The sequence below is a fragment of the Anomaloglossus baeobatrachus genome, chromosome 3, assembly GCF_048569485.1.
Source record: "Anomaloglossus baeobatrachus isolate aAnoBae1 chromosome 3, aAnoBae1.hap1, whole genome shotgun sequence".
Classification (NCBI taxonomy): Eukaryota; Metazoa; Chordata; class Amphibia; order Anura; family Aromobatidae; genus Anomaloglossus; species Anomaloglossus baeobatrachus.
In genome coordinates this window covers 664,961,319-664,981,451 of record NC_134355.1, presented here as the reverse complement: position 1 = coordinate 664,981,451, position 20,133 = coordinate 664,961,319, and the positions used below count along the sequence as shown (strand labels likewise).

Sequence of the window (20,133 nt, the reverse complement as noted above, 5' to 3'; positions counted from 1 at the left end):
TTAGGCGGGCTTTGCACACTACGACATCGCAGGTGCGATGTCGGTGGGGTCAAATCGAAAGTGATGCACATCTGGCGTCACTGGCGATGTCGTAGTGTGTAAAACCTTTTTGATACGATTAATGAGCTCAAAAGCATCGTTATCGTATCATCGGCGTATGGTCCCACATTTCCATAAATGCCGGTGCAGCGATGGTATGATGTTGTTCCTCGTTCCTGCGACAGGACACATCGCTGTGTGTGAAGCTGCAGGAGCGAGGAACATCTCCTACCTGCGTCCCGGCTGCAATGAGAGGAAGGAGGTGGGCGGGATGTTTACATCCTGCTCATCCCCGCCCCTCCGCTGCTATTGGCCGCTTGCCTTGTGACATCGCTATGACGCCGCACAACCCGCCCCCTTAGTAAGGAGGCGGGTCGCCGGCCAGAGCGACGTCGCACGGCAGGTGAGTGCATGTGAAGCTGGCATAGCGATCACATTCGCTACGCCAGCAATCACAAGAGATCGCCGCTGCGACAAGGGCGGGGACTATCGCGCTCGGCATCGCAAGCATCGGCTTGAGATGTCGCAGCGTGCAAAGTAGCCCTTACACCTTTTTTTTGTAAAACCTTTTTAAGAACCCCCAAAAAAGGGTGGGTGGGCGAAACTCCAGTCTTGGGGCACCTCAAAATGGTCACTTTTCCCGCACTTTCCTTTATATACCCCCCTCCCGATCTCCAACGACCCTCCCCCATCACTTTTTGCCCTGTGCCCTACCTTTCCCCTTATATTCCCTGAAGGACCAACTCATGTCATGTTGGCCTTTGCTCATTTTTCAGCTCTGACCCTTTCTTTTCTGCAGTAAGATACGCCACTAAAATGCAATAACTTTTAATTAATTTGATGGATTGGTGCAGATATGCCTCATCCTGCTCATGTTACACCAAAATTGCTGTAAATGTTACATGCCATAATATTTTGGGCAACTTCTAAATTGCACAAAAATATCGCAAATTATTAAGGTGTTTTACTCCAGAATTCTAGCAGAAATACCTTAATGAATCAGCCACTAAATTGTTAAATGCAAACACATGAACACTTTAATTTTACCCATATATTAGATAGATAAATATATATCAGTGAATGAAAAATTGTTGTCGAATGTCTGTTGTAATTTTTTTTACCTTTTAAAGGCATCCCATTTTCTCATGGTGAGAACTGGAAAGCAATGAGAAGATTTACACTGTCTAAATTGCGAGATTTTGGGATGGGCAAGAGGACAATTGAGGATCGGATTGTTGAGGAATGCGGATTTCTAACTAGGAAATTGGCATCATTGGAAGGTAAAAGTAATAGACATTTTGCTCAATCCGCACCTTAAATGAATTTCCTCACTAGATTTGCTAAGCTTTACTTAGCTGGGATTTCAATGCTCACTTGAAGACTATGATCATTTCCTCTTCAGCTTTCCATTAAAGTGAAACTTTTGTTTTAATTGTTATTTAATAAATCAATAGTACACATGAAAATCAGCATGTTTTCCCCTCCCAGGATAAAAACAGAAGCACGCAGAAGTGGAACATCCATTAAAAGGGCCAATTGTGGTGCTTTGCTCAGCTCTTCCCGATTGACCTGGTGCTGTGGCAATTGACGTTATAGTTTTGGAGTTTATGTCAGTTGTGAGTTGACTTAATAGGGGTATCTGATTGACACCTCTATATTAGTAACCCCTGGGCTTGATTTCAGCTGTCAATTCACAGCTGACATCAAACCCACAAGTATTACCCTTATTGCCAGCGCACTCGGGCAATCGGGAAGAGCCGGGCAAAGAGCCAGTAGCACCTAATTGAAGTACAATTTATGTGGAGGCTGTGGGCTGCTCTTTTTAGGCTGGAAAGGGCCAAATAACCAGGGACCTTCCCATCCTGATAATACCAGCCTCCAGATGTCTGTTTTACCTTGTCTGGTTAATACATTAGTGAGGGCCTCACGGTATTTTTTAAAATATTTAAAAAAAAATACAAGAAAAAGGCTTGGGATCCCTTCTATTTTTGATAACCAGCCAAGGTAAAGCTGACGGCTGAAAGTTGCAGCCCATAGCTATCTGTTTTAGCTGTTTTGGTTACCAAAATTAGGCAGGAGGGCACATCATTTTTTAAAAAATGGATTCCCTACCCTCATTTGTTTGCAGAGCAATTTCCCCCATTTTGCTTCCTTTTGCAGCCTCCTAGCCATTTTTTAATTTTTTTTGTTCATAGCAGAGTACAGGCAATTTCCACATACAATAAACCTTGTTCATAGGCTATGCTGCCTTTCGACAACATTTTTGAGCAGTACTGGAACTCTGAACTTGGACACCGACTTTTTTTAAAAAGTCTTTGTTCGAGCCAGAGATACCGTGTCCACTACAAACCTTGAACTTTACAGATCGAGTTCACTCATCCCTACCCTTCATTCTTTTATTAAAAATACAAGTGTGGAGGCAAAAGAAAAAAATCCAATTTATTCCTATGATCTTCAAAAATAAACATAATCAAACAAAAAATATGTAATATTTTAAATGTTTGGAATGTTTTAGATACAGTATATAACCCCTCGGTGCCAAATCTTTCACGTCTGACCAGTGTTACTTTTTGTGGCAATAAGTTTCAAATGCTTCAACATATGCCAGTGATTTTAAGACTGTTTATTCGTGACACATTATAGGTCAACATGTTTTCTGCTTATTTATTAAAATATCATAAATTTTACAAATCTTGAAAAAAATTGGCAATTTTCAAACTTTGAAGTATTTATCCCTTTAAAGCGGGCTTTACACAGTACAACAAATCTAACGATGTGTCGGCAGGGTCACGTCATAAGTGACGCACATCCGGCATCGTTAGTGTTGTTGTAGCGTGTGACAGCTACGTGCGATTGCGATTGAAGGTAAAACCGTTCATCGCATGCACGTCGTTCATTTCCTTAAAATTCCACGTCGGGTTATTCAATGTTCCCGAGGTACCACACATCGCAGTGTGTGAGACCCCGGGAACGATGAACAGATCTTACCTGCCTCCTGCGGCTCCCGGCTGGCTATGCGAAAGGGAGAAGGTGGGCGGGATGTTTACGTCCCGCTCATCTCCGCCCCTCCACTTCTATTGGCCGGCTGCCGCGTGACGTCACTGTGACGCCAAACGCCGCTCCCACTCCAGGAAGTGGATGTTTGCTGCCCACATCGAGGTTGTATGGAAGGGTAAGTACGTGTGACGGGAAATAATCGTTTGTGCGACACGGTCAACAAATTGAACGTGCCACACATACGATGGGGGCGGGTCACATTGCATACGATATCGTATGCGAAATTGTAAGGTGTAAAGCACCAAAAAGGAGCCAAGACAAATGATATGTGCACACACAGAATGTGGTGAGCCTTCCTCATAAAGATGGCTGCAGCCGAGGTGCAAGATGCTGATGTCACAGCTACTTAACCTCCACACTAGGGGGGAGGGGCGGCTGCTTAGCATAAGACATGCACACTAATAAGGCTTGCACTGTGAGCCCATCATATAATGAGTGAAATGCACAGTGTCTGAACTGTGACCTTTAAATGACGCCAGAAACACAGGTCAGGCGGGCTAAACAGCACTATATAGGTGCATCTCGCACGGATACATGAGACGCACAGTGTCTGAATAATGGCCTATAAATGACGCACAACACCAGGTCCAGGCGGGTCAGTTATCACTATGAGTACATAACACATGACAGGCTCACCATTTAACCACCTGAATTCAAAAGGTCCACACACATCCTGCAAAAATGGATAAAATGTGCCATACCTCAAATAGTGAGATATTAGTTTATATTTTGGCCCAAAATATGTAAGCTCGCAATCCGTTCGTCAAGGATTCTCACACTTGCGAGTCCCTACACTGAATTAGTTAGAAAAACCACAAAGAACTATATCAAAAAAACACCAAAAAGGAGCCAAGACAAATGATATGTGCACACACAGAATGTGGTGAGCCTTCCTCATAAAGATGGCTGCAGCCGAGGTGCAAGATGCTGATGTCACAGCCACTCAACCTCCACACATGTCTTATGCTAAGCAGCCGCCCCTCCCCCCTAGTGTGGAGGTTGAGTGGCTGTGACATCAGCATCTTGCACCTCGGCTGCAGCCATCTTTATGAGGAAGGCTCACCACATTCTGTGTGTGCACATATCATTTGTCTTGGCTCCTTTTTGGTGTTTTTTTGATATAGTTCTTTGTGTTTTTTCTAAGGTGTAAAGCAGCTTTAACCCAATTAAGAGTTAATAAATAGCATTTACCTCATGTCTGCTTTATATCAGCCCCATTTGTAAAATGTTCTTTTATTTTGTTCGGAAGCGTTAAAAGTGTACCAGCAATTTTTCATTTTTTCAAGAAAATTTCTAAAACTTATACTTTAAGGACTTGGTGGAATAAGCGAATCCGGACTGTAAAGCTTGGTGTCTGAAACCAAACACCATGTGTCCAATTCTAAATACCGAACATAGACGTTTCCCTGTACGTTCACTTTCTGTTAGGGTTTGTCTCCCAAATAAAACTTGTTGAATGGTTGAAGAGCAGCCAATCAGCAAGCTTTTATGCTCTGAAAACCTTCTGGAGCCATTGGCTGTGATTTGATGGCGCTCCATGTGCCTCGGCTTGTATAAAGGCAGGATCACATGTCGCAGTGCCATTTTGACTTCACTAAAATAAGGAGAGTATGCTGTTGGAGTAAATCACAGTGATAGATGCAGTTAGGAAAAAAATACATTGTAGAAATAGGACACTGTTGGAGTGAAGGACAGTAAAAACTGCATTTATCTGGGCTGTCATCCACACATGGCTCCAAGGTACGGTTTCTGGGCCAAAAGTAGCCATATCCTCAACTTTACAGCCAGAGGACAAGTTTCGGAGGAGGAACCATCTGCCTAGCAGGTTGGTTGGGAAGTTAGGTCAGGGGCAATACAGAGGGAATATAGAGAAGCCAGTCCACACACCTAAAACTTAGAACAGTTCATTGTTGACTCTGGGAAGCATGGCACACATTAGCCAATAAATGCTGTACTGTCTGAACGTGTGTTCAGCATGGTAGGGTGGTTTATCACAGAAAGGCAGATCTGCCTGTACTCAGCTAACGTGTCGTGTTTGTCGTACGGCGTCACAGTGACGTCACACGGCAGGCGTCCAACAGAAGCAGAGGGGCGAAGATGAGCGGGACGGAAACATCCCGCCCACCTCCGTCCTTCCGCATAGCAAGCGTGAGCCGCAGTGACGCAGGTAGGAGATGTACCTCACTCCTTCGGCTTCACACACAGCGATGTGTGCTGCCTCAGGGGAACTAGGAACAATATCGTACCGTCGCTGCCGCGCAATTATGAAAATGTCGAACACTACACCGATAATATGATTACGACACTTTTGCGCTCGTTAATCGTATCAAAAACGCTTTACACACTATGATAACAACAGCGACACCGGATGTGCGTCACTTTCGATTTGACCACACCGACATCGCAGCTGCGATGTCGCAGTATGCAAAGTACCCCTAACTCACCAATTCTCACCAGGGTTTGTGCCCTTAATTTTTAGTAAAAAACAACTCTCACCACTTCTCACCAGGAAATGTGGCCTTAATTTTTGGTAAAATCTACCTTTTGCCACTTCTCAAAAGGGTCTGGGCCCTTAAATTTTTGGTTAAACCTACATATTGCCACTACTCACCAGGGTCTGTTACCTTCGATTTAAACAATCTTCAACTTGTTGGTAGTCTGCAGCCGGGTTTGTGAAATTAATTTTGGAAAAAAAAAGTAAAAAAAATTAGTCACTGAGCACCAGGTATTGCAGGCTTTATCTGTCACAAAACTATAAAGGGGGCTTTACACACTACGATATCGCTAATGTTTTGTCGTCGGGCTCAAGTTGTTAGTGACGCACATCCGGCGTCATTAACGATATCGCAGCATGTGACACTGACCAGCGACCTTAAGCGACCTCAAAAATGGTGAAAATCGTTCACCGTGGAGAGGTCATCCCAAACTCAAAAATTGGTAAGGGGTGTTTATCCAGGTGGTTCATCGCTATGTGTGACACCGCAGGAGCGAGGAACGTCTCCTTACCTGCCGCCGGCCACAATACGGAAGGAAGGAGGTGGGCGGGATGTTATGTCCTGCTCATCTCCGCCCCTCCACTTTGATTGGCCGGCCGCTTAGTGACGTTGCAGTGACGTCGCTGTGATGCCGAACGTCCCTCCCCCTTGAAGGAGGGATTGTTCGGCAGTTACAGCGCCGACGCCGACCAGGTAAGTATGTGTGACGCTGCCGTAGCGATAATGTTCGCTACGGCAGTGATTACAAACAATCGCATGTGCGACGGGGGCGGGTACTTACACGCTCGCTATCGCTACAAATTGCTAGCGATATCGCTACCGTGTAAAGCCCCCTTATCTGTGCTGCAGCAGGCACTGTGCAGCAGAGCTTGGAAAACCACCTATATTACAATACTGTGCAAAACACTGTTGGATCTCAGGCAATCTAGCTGTGAGGGTCAACCAAGTAAAAATTTTGTTTAGGGGCCTTTCTAAAAAAATGTTTTCTGGATGGGGATGGGAGAATCTGTTAATTTTAGCGTGTGACACCAAGGAGCAACGATCAACGATCGCAAAATCGTCGAAAAACGGTGATCGTTGATACGTCGCTCCTTTCCTTAATATCGTTGCTACTGCAGGTACGATGTTATTCGTCGTTCCTGCGGCAGCACACATCGCTGTGTGTGACACCGCAAGAATGACAAACATCTCCTTACCTGCGTCCACCGGCAATACGGAAGGAAGGAAGTGGGCGGGATGTTACGTCCCGCTCATCTCCGCCCATCCGCTTCTATTGGACGGCCGCTTGGTGACGTCGCGGTGACGTCGCTGTGACGCCAAACGCACCTCCCCCTTAAAGTAGGAATTGTTTGGCAGTCACAGCGATGTCGCTGCACAGGTATGTGCGTGTGACGCTGCCGTAGCGATAATGTTTGCTACGGCAGCGATCACCAAATGTCGCACATTTGACAGTGTCGGGTACTATTGAGCTCAACATCGCTAGCAATCGCTGGCGATGTCGCAGCATGTAAAGTACCCTTTAGTCCATTATTCAATGCTATCATATTCAGACATAGCTGCCTGCTTTAACAACATTTGACAACAATGCAATCTCCAAATTGGCAATGAATGGTTAAAACACAAATCAGGCAGGATTCGTTTCTTGACAGGAGACTGAATTTTACATTATACATAATATTTTTATTTATTAGCCATATAACAAGATGGAGGATATATCTGCTTGTAAAGGGCTAATCTGCAACTAGAGGATATTGCTTCCTATAAAAGGTTATTGCACTGGAGGAGGACATAGCTACTTGTAAATGGTTCATCAACAAAAGGAGGACATAGCTACTTGTAAATGGTTCATTCACTAAAGGAGGACATAGCTACTTGTAATGGTTCATTCACTAAAGGAGGACATAGCTACTTGTAAATGGTTCATCTACTTGAGGAGGACATAGCTATTGTACTTAGGCAGGGCTGCTCTGAGCTTCTTGGTTATTAATGCACTATACACAGAAAAACAGCCACATCCACCTCACACTAAGGAGATGGATATGACAGGTTTTCCTCTTTTTTTTATTTTTCCTATATAAAGAATAAATCAATCATGGAAAAAGAGAGCAGTACTTATCTCACCTACGTTTACATGCTGCTTAGTCTCCCCTTCATAGTGCTATCCCCTAGAAGAAAGCTGGAGGTCTACCAATTTTGGAACTTTCATCACTAAATTAGACAGGGTGCATTGTTTTTGCAATTATACAAATTTGAGAAAAGATCTCCTTTTACATCATAATGTCTTTGACTATGTGATTTTTTTTTTTACTGTATAGGTAAACCTACTGAGTTAACTATAAAAACACATTTTGCCATCGGAAATATAATTATATCAATTATACTTGGTCATCGACTTGACTATGAAGATCCTGATCTGTTCAAAGTTATGACAATTATAGACGAAAATATGAGACTTCTTGGGAGCTCATCAATTGCGGTAATGTAATACAGACCTCTATTATTAATACTTTATTTTAGAGACAAACTAATTGGTTAAAATCATATCAAATTTGTGTAGAATGTCAAGAATTTTAACAATTTCCAATTTGATGAGTACAAATTACGCAATATTCCCATCTGTTTTTACACAAAGCAGAACATTGCATTAGTCAGAGAAGACTCATATGACCTAAGATGCTACTGTTCTGACGTCCTCACAATGGCTTGCAGCTATTGCATCACATTGTAAATGCAATCAGGAAGGACTATCATAACCTGTATAAAAGTAGAAGCAGGGAATGCAGCAGATAATTTATAGTCAATTTGTGTAGGGAGAGGTCACAACTTTTCTGAAGTGACAAGTTGTCACCACTCCCCATTTAGCCTTCAGGTAATAAAAAAAGGTTGTTTTTGAAAAATAGGCAAATATGAATGCAGCAAAATGTCCCCAACTTATTTATGCCATGCCTAGAAGACTTGGCGCTTTCCATAAAAATCATGGAGTTCATGCTGTTGAGGATAAAGAATTGAGTATCCAAAAATACTTAATTCAGCCATTTCATAGACTCAGTTATATAGTTCAGTAGATGTGAACTAACACACATATTTGTGAATGTTTTTGTTTCTTACTAACATGTATATATGTATATTGCATATTCAGTGTATTTTCCTTAGACTCAGTATATACTAGGATATATATATATATATGTATAGCTTGAAGATGGCTGCTATTTCCTGTTCTACACCCAAGACAGATGGACAAAAGAAATTTCTGGAGCCTGGACTGACCAATCCAAGGAGGATGTGTAGATCTCTCTACGTCATGAAGCCCTGCCCTGCGATACTTGATTGGACTAAAACTTTTGTTTACACCCCCTTACTGCTCGGTCTAGAGTTTCTTTCAAACAATAAAAAACACACTTGGTCAAGAGCCAGTCATGGAGATAGATGTAACTGACTTGCTGTCCAGTTATTTTTCATTCTCGTGTGCACACATGACATTTTTAATTAGAAACAGCAGCCGGATATCAAGAGATCCTTTGAGTCTCATCATCATCGTCATTCTGACCGTGACAGTTGGCGCGCCAAGTGTGGGGCCACCGAGAAGGGTGAGTCAGAGCTTCCATTTTCCGGACGTCTGGGGGCTGCTCCACAAGTATCCAGGTGTTGCTCGGTATCGAGGACTTGATCACCCTCCGTTTCACGGTGAGCATCATATACATTGTGTGTGCTGTTTTATCTGTGGATCGAGAGACACCTGGCGAAAGGGGGTGGTCACTAGTCCGGAGAATGGTAGTGCACCGGAGACCTAACGGTTTGACTGTCACTCGCCGGTGAGCTAGGACCCAGCTTCTATAGGGGCTAGGTGTAGGTTTTAAAGTATCCGGCTGTCTGTATTTCTGAGCTGTAAGTAAGGTAGAAATGGGGGGCTTTTTGAGTAGCTGTTTATTTGTATATTGTGTATGGTTAATCAAGCTTGTAGATTCTACGCTCTGATTTAGTTTTCAAAGAGTTAACTGCCTGCAGTTTTTTTCTTCTTCACTGAGAGCGAAGAGGCAGACTGCGGGGGTCTGGTAGAGCCCAGGGACATCCATGACAGTCTTTCTATTGAGGACAAAGAAAGCAGGGGGGGAAGTTAATCACCCACTGCCTGCATTTCTCCACTAAGAGGAAAGTTTGTGTGTGTTAGAAAGCAGGGGGGTTGATAGAGCCCACACAGACGCAGCTGCTGTCTTTGTTCTGTGGAGGAGAAAGGGGGTCAGTGTGTGTTGGCTATTGCCCACCGGCTGCTTGAGAAAGAGCAGAGATCGAATTACATAGCTACGTCCCTGCTGTCTTTTAGCTGAGAAGCAAGGGGGGTCGAAGAGTGAAGAGGCAGACACCGGTGGTCAAAACAGCGCAGCTCTTTGCAGTGAAGAGAAAGGAGGGGTCAGTGGGGTAACATACAGGAGATGGCTGCAGCCTTTGTATAGTAAAGCAAACAGAGTTGTAATGATTTGAAAGAAAAACAAGTGTTATTTTGGTTTGGATTAGAGAGAAATTAACAGGTTCATGCATTTTTCAGTCTTTTCAAATTGTTTGTTTTTGAACAGAAGTATGAGAACTAGCGATTCCCCTGTGTTGCGGATAACACATCCACTGTTTGTTAGATATTAGATATTAAATATTGAATATTAAATATTAAATATTGAATGTTGAATGTTGGATAGATAATAAACGAGGCGGGAAGGGTTCTGTTAACTTAAAGTGGATTTAGCGTATTCCCCTACGGTTCAGGCACATGTCACTGTCTGCATGGCAGACGAGGCGGGAAAGGAACTCACTTTAGTTAAGTTAAGGGTGCTGGAGTTAGCGGATTCTCCTGCGTATTAGACGCGAGTCACTGTCAGCGTGTTACAAACGCGGACGAGGCGAGAAAGGACTCCGTTGGAACGGCCAGTCCAATTAAGCACTGTATACTCTGTTCAAAAGATAAATATGTTGTTTTTAGTAGGAGCTGAGAACGCTGTCGCCCTAGTTACAAAAAAAATGGAAAAAATATAAAAGATTGCAAAAAGTTGTGTAAAATCGTTGGACTACCGCTAGATGTCGGGCTGCAACCCATGTATTGAAGTTCAGATTAATCTCCAGTGAGAGTATAATGGAGGACAAAGACCCTATTCACTGTGTGTTGCTGTTTGTAGAATCACTAAATGTTTTTCTCTAGCTGTGCCTCATGGTTTTCCTTTAGAAGTCATCATATCTGGTATTAATCAAATCTCTCCTTTGTATGCTGGAATGCAAATTTACAGGCACTAAAAGTATCCCTGGTTTACTACGTAGTTCCAGCCACTCCCAGTACACCCAGGGAGTCACAACATGGATGCTGCACCCGGAAGTCAGATGCCTGGAACTTCCTGTGGCAGCCGTCTTGCTACACCCACTGATGGCAGTACACCTCATAAGCCACACCCCTCGCAATGGCTCTTTGTCTAAGATTCTCCACCCATCCCCCGGTGGGAGGTGTTCTGTGGTATAAATGACTAACTGACTATGACTATGACTATAAATGACTAACACATTTGAATAAGTATAAATAATATATTTGTTTACTTAGCTATCCCATAAATGCAAGTCAAAGATAAGTAAGTAAAACTTCTACAGAATTGATGAGTGGAAAGATACCTGTTCACATAAAATCAATTGGTATTTTAGAAGTCCTGCAGCATTATATCATAAAATAAAATAGAGGAAGGTAAATATATATATCTTTGTACTGTGTTAGTTAATTTAAAACAAAAATTGTAAACGACTTACCCATACTGATGTCAAAATGTATCAAATCCATTTGTAAAAAGGAATTAGGAAAAATGTATAATGCATCCAATGTAGATATGGGAAATGGATGTGTTCACTGCTACGTCTTTGTTATAACAAAGGATGAGGTTTTTTTTTTCTTCTTCCTCTCTCACTTTTAAGAGATAAGGATGGAATGTATCTTTCCCCAATAGTGACGTAAGTTTGGTTTAACCCTTAGAGTTCAGGATTTCACATTTTTAGTTACTGTTTATACCTGAATAGGGAAAATTAGATTTCATGAAATATGCAAATTAGTTTGTGTTTTGTTTTTTAATGGCGACTTATTCGAACAATATATTTTTATTTTGTGACTATCACCTTCTCTGTTTTTATGATTATTTCTAAACAATTTATATATTTTTGCAGATTAGTCGCCCAGTCACAGCTGTCATTTAATCATGTCTCAGTTATTTCTACTATGAGAGGTTTTTCTTTTCTTTATGGATACAGTGTTGTTTATCGTTAGGTTTTAAAATTTCCCAGTAATGTATATTGTTGTGAGATATACGTTATTTTCAGTGTTTGTTCATTTTAGGTTTTAGTATGTGGCTAATTTATTACCTGCTGTTTTATCTTTTCTTTTAGGGAATACCAGTATAAAAACGCTGAATTTTGCCATATTGGTAAATAAACAATTAAACATGGGGGGAATAAGGTATTAATTATATTCTCCAGTTTCTTCGAGGGTGCAGTAGGCATATTAGATAGGTTTTGAAGCTGACCTTTTTCCCACAGGCTATGTTTATTAGATTACTATGAGGTATATCTGTTAACTGAAATGGTCTTGTCTTATATGTTTATTTGTTTATTTGTTTGTTTATTTATTTAGTATTCTCAGTCATGTGAGGTATAGATGACCACTAACTGTATTATGATCAGAGATAAAGTTATAAGAATGATCTAATGTATATTTTTTAGTTTTTGTTTTTATAGATGAAACCAGATGGTGGTCGATTCTGCACTGGATATGCTGCTGTTTACACCACATGAGGTAGTCTAAATTCGACCACTCCCTCCAATCCTATTGATACAGGAGACAGTGATGCATTAATGCCTCTCTTGATGGGTAGAACAGGAGTGGGTAAGAGTCTTTAGAGGTGTATGTAGGTTGTAGATTTTTTCCTGTTGTCAAATGAATTAGGTATGCCGAAAAGAAAGTCTAGATCTGAGCTGATGGATTCGGATGGAGATCCTCGCACAGGTGCAGCTGACCAAGAAGCAGTGAACGGGCCTAGAGTTGAGAGTCTTTCACCAATACCGACCATGCCTTGGTGACACCGGTCACGTCACTGACTTCTGTCACTCCTTGTGTTCTTAAATCCCTACAGGAACAAGCGATACAACAAGGAATGGAGTGTGACATGCAGGGAGCCAGCTGACTGAGGAAGGTCTGTGGATAAAGGGTGGTAAGCTTTCTCTGCCATGAGAGCTCTTTTTAATGATGGCCCAGGTAACATCTGTGAAAGACAATTGTCAGTGTGTGCTTTGGTGACACCAGGGTTCAGTACCCAGGTGGGCAGACTCACCCAGTCTTGTGAGACAAGTGCCTAGAACGAAGTGAGAAAAAAACTGTAAAAGGTCCGCAGAAAAACCCTGCACCTACTCTACCCATTCTTAGAGACCGCAAACTGATTATAGATGTATATTATGAGCACGTTGTATGCAAGTCTGTGCGTGTTGTGTAAATTTCTTTCCAGGTTTGGTCAGAGGCATTTCAGTGCAGAAAACGACATTATTGTTGAGAAGCACATGAAGGTGGTATGTAAAGAAAAATGTGTTTACAAAAAGTGTATATTTTATAGAAAAGTGGAAACTGGCAAATCGTGTACAAAATGTATATGTTTTGTTTACTTTTCGTAATAAACAGGTTTTTATGTAAGATGTTTTTGGTTTAGCACAGACATGTATATTTTTATATAATTGACTGAATAGTGTGATAATCAGGTGTATTCTCCAATTCCAGATCTTAAATTAGAGCTATTAGCATATGGTCTCCAGTCAGGAGACTGATTGATCCTAAAGGACAAGCGAGAAAGAGCTATGAGTCAACACTAGAGGAGCTGATCCAACCACAGAAAAATCTATGGATCCACACCTCGCATTGTAGAAGGGTTAATCAACCAGAGCTGCACTGAGCGTCCTGCTCATACTTATCCTTTTCGGAAAACCCTGTACAGTCTTAGACCAGCATTGCCAGAACAGTTAGAAGAGAGGACTTAGAGAACCTTGAGACATTGGAAAGTCCAACTACAAAGGGTGAGGACTCGCCTAGGAGTCCTTGGTCTCAAACCGGTGAAGAAAACCCCTTTCCCCTTTCCGCCCATGCCTCAACGTTCAGTTAGGCAGGTTTTCCAACAGATCTTTCTACCTCTCTTCCTAAGGGAACACAGTACCCTTAGAATTCAGAAATGGCAGAAGTAAGTCTTTAGGGGGGACTGTTGAGGATAAAGAATTGAGTATCCAAAAATACTTAATTCAGCCATTTCATAGACTCAGTTATATAGTTCAGTAGATGTGAACTAACACATATTTGTGAATGTTTTTGTTTCTTACTAACATATATATATGTATATTGCATATTCAGTGTATTTTCCTTAGACTCAGTATATACTAGGATATATATATATATATATATATATATATATATATATATATATATATATATATATATATATATATATATATGTATAGCTTGAAGATGGCTGCTATTTCCTGTTCTACACCCAAGACAGATGGACAAAAGAAATTCCTGGAGCCTGGACTGACCAATCCAAGGAGGATGTGTAGATCTCTCTACGTCATGAAGCCCTGCCCTGCGATACTTGATTGGACTAAAACTTTTGTTTACACCCCCTTACTGCTCGGTCTAGGGTTTCTTTCAAACAATAAAAAACACACTTGGTCAAGAGCCAGTCATGGAGATAGATGTAACTGACTTGCTGTCCAGTTATTTTTCATTCTCGTGTGCACACATGACATTTTTAATTAGAAACAGCAGCCGGATATCGAGAGATCCTTTGAGTCTCATCATCATCGTCATTCTGACCGTGACAATGCAAAATGTTAAATTTAGTAGTATTTGATATGGGGTGTACTCATTTGTGCATCAACTAATTTGAGTAAAACTGGAAATTTTATAATAAATTCAATAGAGTAAGAACATTCAGCTCACTGACTGCTGTATGTTTCCTCCTCGTTCCCTGGACTGTGCGCGGAAGGTGAGGCAGCCAATATAGTGGTAATCCAAAAAATATGAAAAAATCCAGCACGGTCCTCCAAGGTATATAAAATATTCCTTCTTTATTCAAAAATTAAAAGATTCAGGAGACATACAGCTAAGAAATATTCAGCGTCTCAAAACTATGCATTTCAACAGCACGTCTTACTCATGTTGTGAGGCACTCGCAAGTGTGACACTGGCCTAAGTGCAGGGAACTTAAGGCCCCGTCACAAGCGTTGACTTATCGTGCGATCGCATATGCGATCGCACCCGCCCCCATCGTTTGTGCGTTAAGGGCAATTTGTTGCCCATGGTGCACAAAGTTGTTAACCCCCGTCACACGTACTTACCTTCCAAACGACGTTGCTGTGGGTGGCAAACATCCTCTTCCTAAAGGGGAGGTACGTTCGGCGTCACAGCGACGTCACTCAGCGGCCGCTCAATAGAAGTGGAGGGGCGGAGATGAGCGGGACGTAACATCCCGCCCACCTTCTTCCGGTGGACGCAGGTAAGCTGCAGTTCGTCGGTCCCGAGGTGTCACACGGAATGATGTTTGCTGCCTCGGAAACGATGAACAACCTGCGTCCTCCACAATCAACTATTTTTTGAAAATGAATGACGTGTCAACGATGGACGATTTGGTGAGTATTTTCCATGGTCAACGCTCGTTCGTTGGTGTCACACGCAATGACGCCGCTAACGATGCCGGATGTGCGTCACGGAATCCATGACCCCGGAGATAAATCGTTAGATACGTCGCTGTGTGTAACGTAACCTTTAGATTAGAAGCTCCACTCCAGCTGTGAAATAAATAAAATGCTCGAGAGGTGCTTTAACTACTTCATAACCCTTGATTTCCTGGTACCTCAAAAGTCATGTTCTTGCATTTGATGTAAGCTCAATCGTCAAGCGTACATCATTCCCCCACATGATGGCTGATTTAAACAGCTATTGTGTTCCTTTAAAGCGGGCTTTACACGCTACAATATATCTTACGATGCGTCGGCAGGGTCACATCGTAAGTGACGCACATCCGGCATCGTAAGTTATATTGTAGCGTGTGACAGCTACGTGCGATTGAATGTTAAAACGTTCATCGCATGCACGTCGTTCAATTGCTAAAAATTGAACGTCAGATTGTTCATCGTACCCGGGGTAGCACACATCGCAGTGTGTGACACCCCGGGAACGATGAACAGATCTTACCTGCGTCCCGCGGCTCCCGCCGGCAATGCGGAAGGAAGGAGGTGGGCAGGATGTTTACATCCCGCTCATCTCCGCCCCTCCGCTTCTATTGGCCAGCTGCCGCGTGACTTCGATGTGACGCCGAATGTCCCTCCCACTCCAGGAAGTGGATGTTCGCCACCCACATCAAGGTCGTATGGAAGGGTAAGTACGTGTGACGGCAAATAATTGTTTGTGTGAAACGTTCAACAAATTGAACGTTCCGCACATACGATGGGGGCGGTTACGATCGCAAACGATATCGTATGCTTAATCGTAACGTGTAAAGCAGGCTTTACAGTGCAGCTGTTAACCAATTAAACACAACTATTAATTTCTGACAATGGAATTTAACACATGCTGGCAGGCGGACAGGTCATGCCTCCTATCCCTTGGCATGCCCGTGTCGTGTTTGCGGGGTGCCAATGAGTTCATAGCCAGGAGTTTCCTGATAACCTGCATAACTGCCATTATGATGCCTCTGTGAACGCCAGACCTTGGCTAAGAAATCATGATTTCTGCTATACATTGCAGTGCTCATGCATTGCTATGTACAGCACAAGTGATCAGATAATCTCAGTTTCAAGTCACCTAAGAGGACTATTAAATACAATTAAAAAAATGAAAAAGTTTTTAAAAATTTGAAACAAAAATAAAAAAATATAAAAGTTCTATTCACCCAACTTTTGACCCATTAAAAAACACAACAATTAAAAAATACACATATTTGGTATCACTATGTTTGCAAACGTCTGATCTATCAAAACCTAAAATAAATTAATCCATTTGAAAAATAGCATAATAAAAAAAAAATAAAAACACCAGAATTAAGTTCAATTTGTCAGCCACAACGTTGTAATAGGCGATCAAAACAACGTATCTACCAGAAAATGGTATCAGTAAAAAGCACTTGGAATTTTTTTCAAGTTTTCCAGTGCATCACATGATAGAATGAATGGTGTCATTCAAAATGACAAAAAAATCAAGACCTCATGTGGCTATATGGATGGGAAAATCTAAAAGTTATGGCCTTAAAAGAAGAGGAAAAAATGGAAATTCGCAAGGGGTTGAAGGGGTTGATGTATTTTGCCCATTGGCCACTAGACCTGGAAGACAGTCATCTGGAAAGTATTTTAAATATTTTTACCAGCTTTTCTGATACTATGAATACTACAGGGTGGGCCATTTATAAGGATACACCTTATTAAAATGGAAATGGTTGGTGATATCAACTTCCTGTTTGTGGCTTGAAGGGGGAAACGTTTCCTGATGGATGGTGACCATGGCGGCCATTTTGAAGTCGGCCATTTTGGATCCAATTTTATTTTTTACAGTGGGAAGAGGGGCTTGTAACACATCATACTTATTGAGAATTTCACAAGAAAAACAATGGTGTGCTTAGTTTTAATGTAAATTTTATTTGTTTATTAGTTATTTACAATTCCAGTATCCGTTCTTTCAGATGCTGCACATCTTGTATCTTCACAGAATAGACAATTGCCTTCAGATGACCCTAAAGATAAAAGTCTAAAGGCCGCTTTACATGCTACGATATCACTAAAGCGATGTCGTTAAGGTCACGGAATTTATGATGCACATCCGGCTGTGTTAGCGATGTCATTGCGTGTGACACCTATGAGCGATTTTGAATCGTTGCGAAAACATTCAAAATCGCTAATCGGTGACATGGGGGTCCATTCTCAAATATCGCTGCTGCAGCGTGTACGATGTAGTTCATCGTTCCTGCGTCAGCACACATCGCTACGTGTGACACCGCAGGAACGAGGAACCTCTCCTTACCTGCGCCCACCGGCAATGAGGAAGGAAGAAGGTGGGCGGGATGTTACGTCCTGCTCATCTCCGCCCCTCCGCTTCTATTGGGCGGCCGCTTAGTGACGTTGCTGTGACTCCGAACGAACGGTCCCCTTAGAAAGGAGGTGGATCGCCGGACACAGCAACGTCGCTAGGCAGGTAAGTAGTGTGACGGGTCCGGACAATGTTGTGCACCACGGGCAGCGATTTGCCCATGACACACAACCGATGGGGGCGGGAACGCACGCTAGCGATATCGGTAATGATATCGCAGTGTGTAAAGTAGCCTTAAGAGGGACAGATCGGGAGACCTTGGTGGCCATTCAGTTGATATTACCAACCATTCCCATTTTATTTAGGTGTATCCATATAAATGGCCCACCCTGTATATATACTGTACGTCATCACATTTTCTCATGTTAAATATTCTAATCTTCATCCTTTTGCAGATGTACAATTTTTTACCAGGATATCAATACTTCACAAATGTCCACATAAAAATAATGAAAAACATTCGGGAGCTGCACACTTTTTTCAATGATAAGTTTGTGGAACATCTTAAGACACTGGACAAAGATGACCAGCGCGGATATATTGATGCATTTCTTATTAAACAGGAACAGGTAAAAAAAAATGTGTAAAGAATCAGCCTTAGAAATAAATATGTGTTTGATCTGTTTAGAAGATCTTTTTTTTTAACTCCTTGTTTAGATATTTTTTGCACCTTAATGATCACATGATGGCAGCACAGCAGGTATGGGTCTTGCCTTATCTAGTGTCCTTGATAACTTTTGTTCTTGGCTCAACTTACTGTATCTTCAGTTGAGTGATGTGACATGACTGGATTATAAAAATATGACTTTGTGATACTCTTTTGGGAAATGTTTATGTTATTTGTGTATATATGGCCACCAATTGGTGGTGCTGGGAACTGCAGCCTGCTAACAGATTTGCTCACATACGCGTGATGATGACTCTGCTGCAGTTTGTGGATAGTATACAAGGTGGCGCCAAAGTAGAAGCAGTCAGGGAAGACACAAAGATCTAAGCAGGATGCAGAGATTGGAATCACACAAGCTGGGGTTGGTGCACAGGAGGTCTCGTCAAGATAGGGGGAGAAACAGGCAAAATCAGAGGGCAAGCTGAGGTCAGTACACGGAGAGGAAACATAAGGACAATGGGGGAGAGCAAAAACAATGGAGGGATGACACGGAGATTTTATATATATATATATATATATATATATATATATATATATTTATTTATATAAAAGCGTGTTTCATTTTGTATGGTAAAAATTAGAATGTCAAATTTCAATGTTAAGTATTTTTTATTAGAAATTCAAACAATTAAAAACTTACCATTGATACGTAACATTGATAGGCAGTATCATATGTATTAAATGAATTACACTAATGTGCTGTGAAAGATGCAACTCCTTCTTTTGTTCGCTTGGTGACGGCTTTTCTATGATACTTGACAACTCTTAGCAAGATCTGTTTCTATTGTTCATCTCTGTTTGAATTATTAAACATCTTTATCTGAGCAATTGTACCGCCCCCGTGCCAGCGGCCGAGCCGCTCGGATCCAGAACCGCGGTGGCTCGAGGGGTCTCCGGAGCGGGGGAGCTGCACGGACACCCAAATGTAAAAGGGGGGATATGTACAGGGAGGTTAGGAGTTCGTGATGCCACCCATGGTGTGTGGTAAGATGGATTACCACCGCTGCTGTTGGTAGCGCACGGTCGCGGTGGTATGGCAGCAAGGTGTTTGACCCCTCCGTGGGTAGGGGGGTTTGCCCCGGGGCCCGGTGATGGTAGCGAAGGGGTGCCATTGGGAGAGGAAAGGGTTTCTGCGTACTCACTCAGTCCAATAATACTGACACCGACAGCTTGTAAACCAGAGTTCTGAGCACCGTTGCAGCAAGGAGGGAGCACGCTTGGATCCGTGCCCTTTTAGCTTGTTAGCCTGTGATCTTTCAGTGGCCCCTTCTTCACTATTTTGACCCTGTAGTGTGAAACTAGTCGGGTCCCGCTCACTCGTATGGCTAACGGAGTGAGCTTGCTCTCAGGGTTCACGCTTGGGATTTTCTGGACTGTGTTTTGGGAAAGTCCTATCCCCTCATTGTGCTAGTACCCCGATTTTGTAGCGGGTGAGGGATGAATGTTGAAGACATCACCCTCGTCGGGTAAATTACCAGGAAGCTTGAAGCTACTTTCCGGCCTAGGATCCACGTACCCCGTCGTGCCCTGGCCCCTGCCCGCCGACTGCCCTCCTCAGCAGATCCGGCCCCTTGACATGATCCCCTGCGACTGGGGTTCCAGCTCCTACCAGGCCCAGACCAACGTCTGCCACCTAGTAGTCTCAAGGAGCCTGGCTCCACAACGGTGACCTTTCCCTTCGAGAGACACCACTCCACACTCTTCCTCCTTCACTTTCCTTCTCTCTTCTCACACTTCTCACTTCCCTT

The 20,133-nt window shown here is 42.6% G+C and overlaps 1 protein-coding gene across 1 annotated transcript in view; it reads left to right on the top strand.

The window, feature by feature from the left end:
- The window catches only part of LOC142295733 (cytochrome P450 2K4-like), a 69,073-nt gene that overhangs the window by 21,385 nt on the left and 27,555 nt on the right, over positions 1-20,133 (top strand). Inside the window, exons 3-5 of the mRNA XM_075338824.1 lie at positions 1,170-1,319; positions 7,907-8,067; positions 18,114-18,301. Coding sequence (XP_075194939.1) covers positions 1,170-1,319; positions 7,907-8,067; positions 18,114-18,301 — 499 coding nt within the window. The remainder of the gene's footprint in view (positions 1-1,169; positions 1,320-7,906; positions 8,068-18,113; positions 18,302-20,133) is intronic.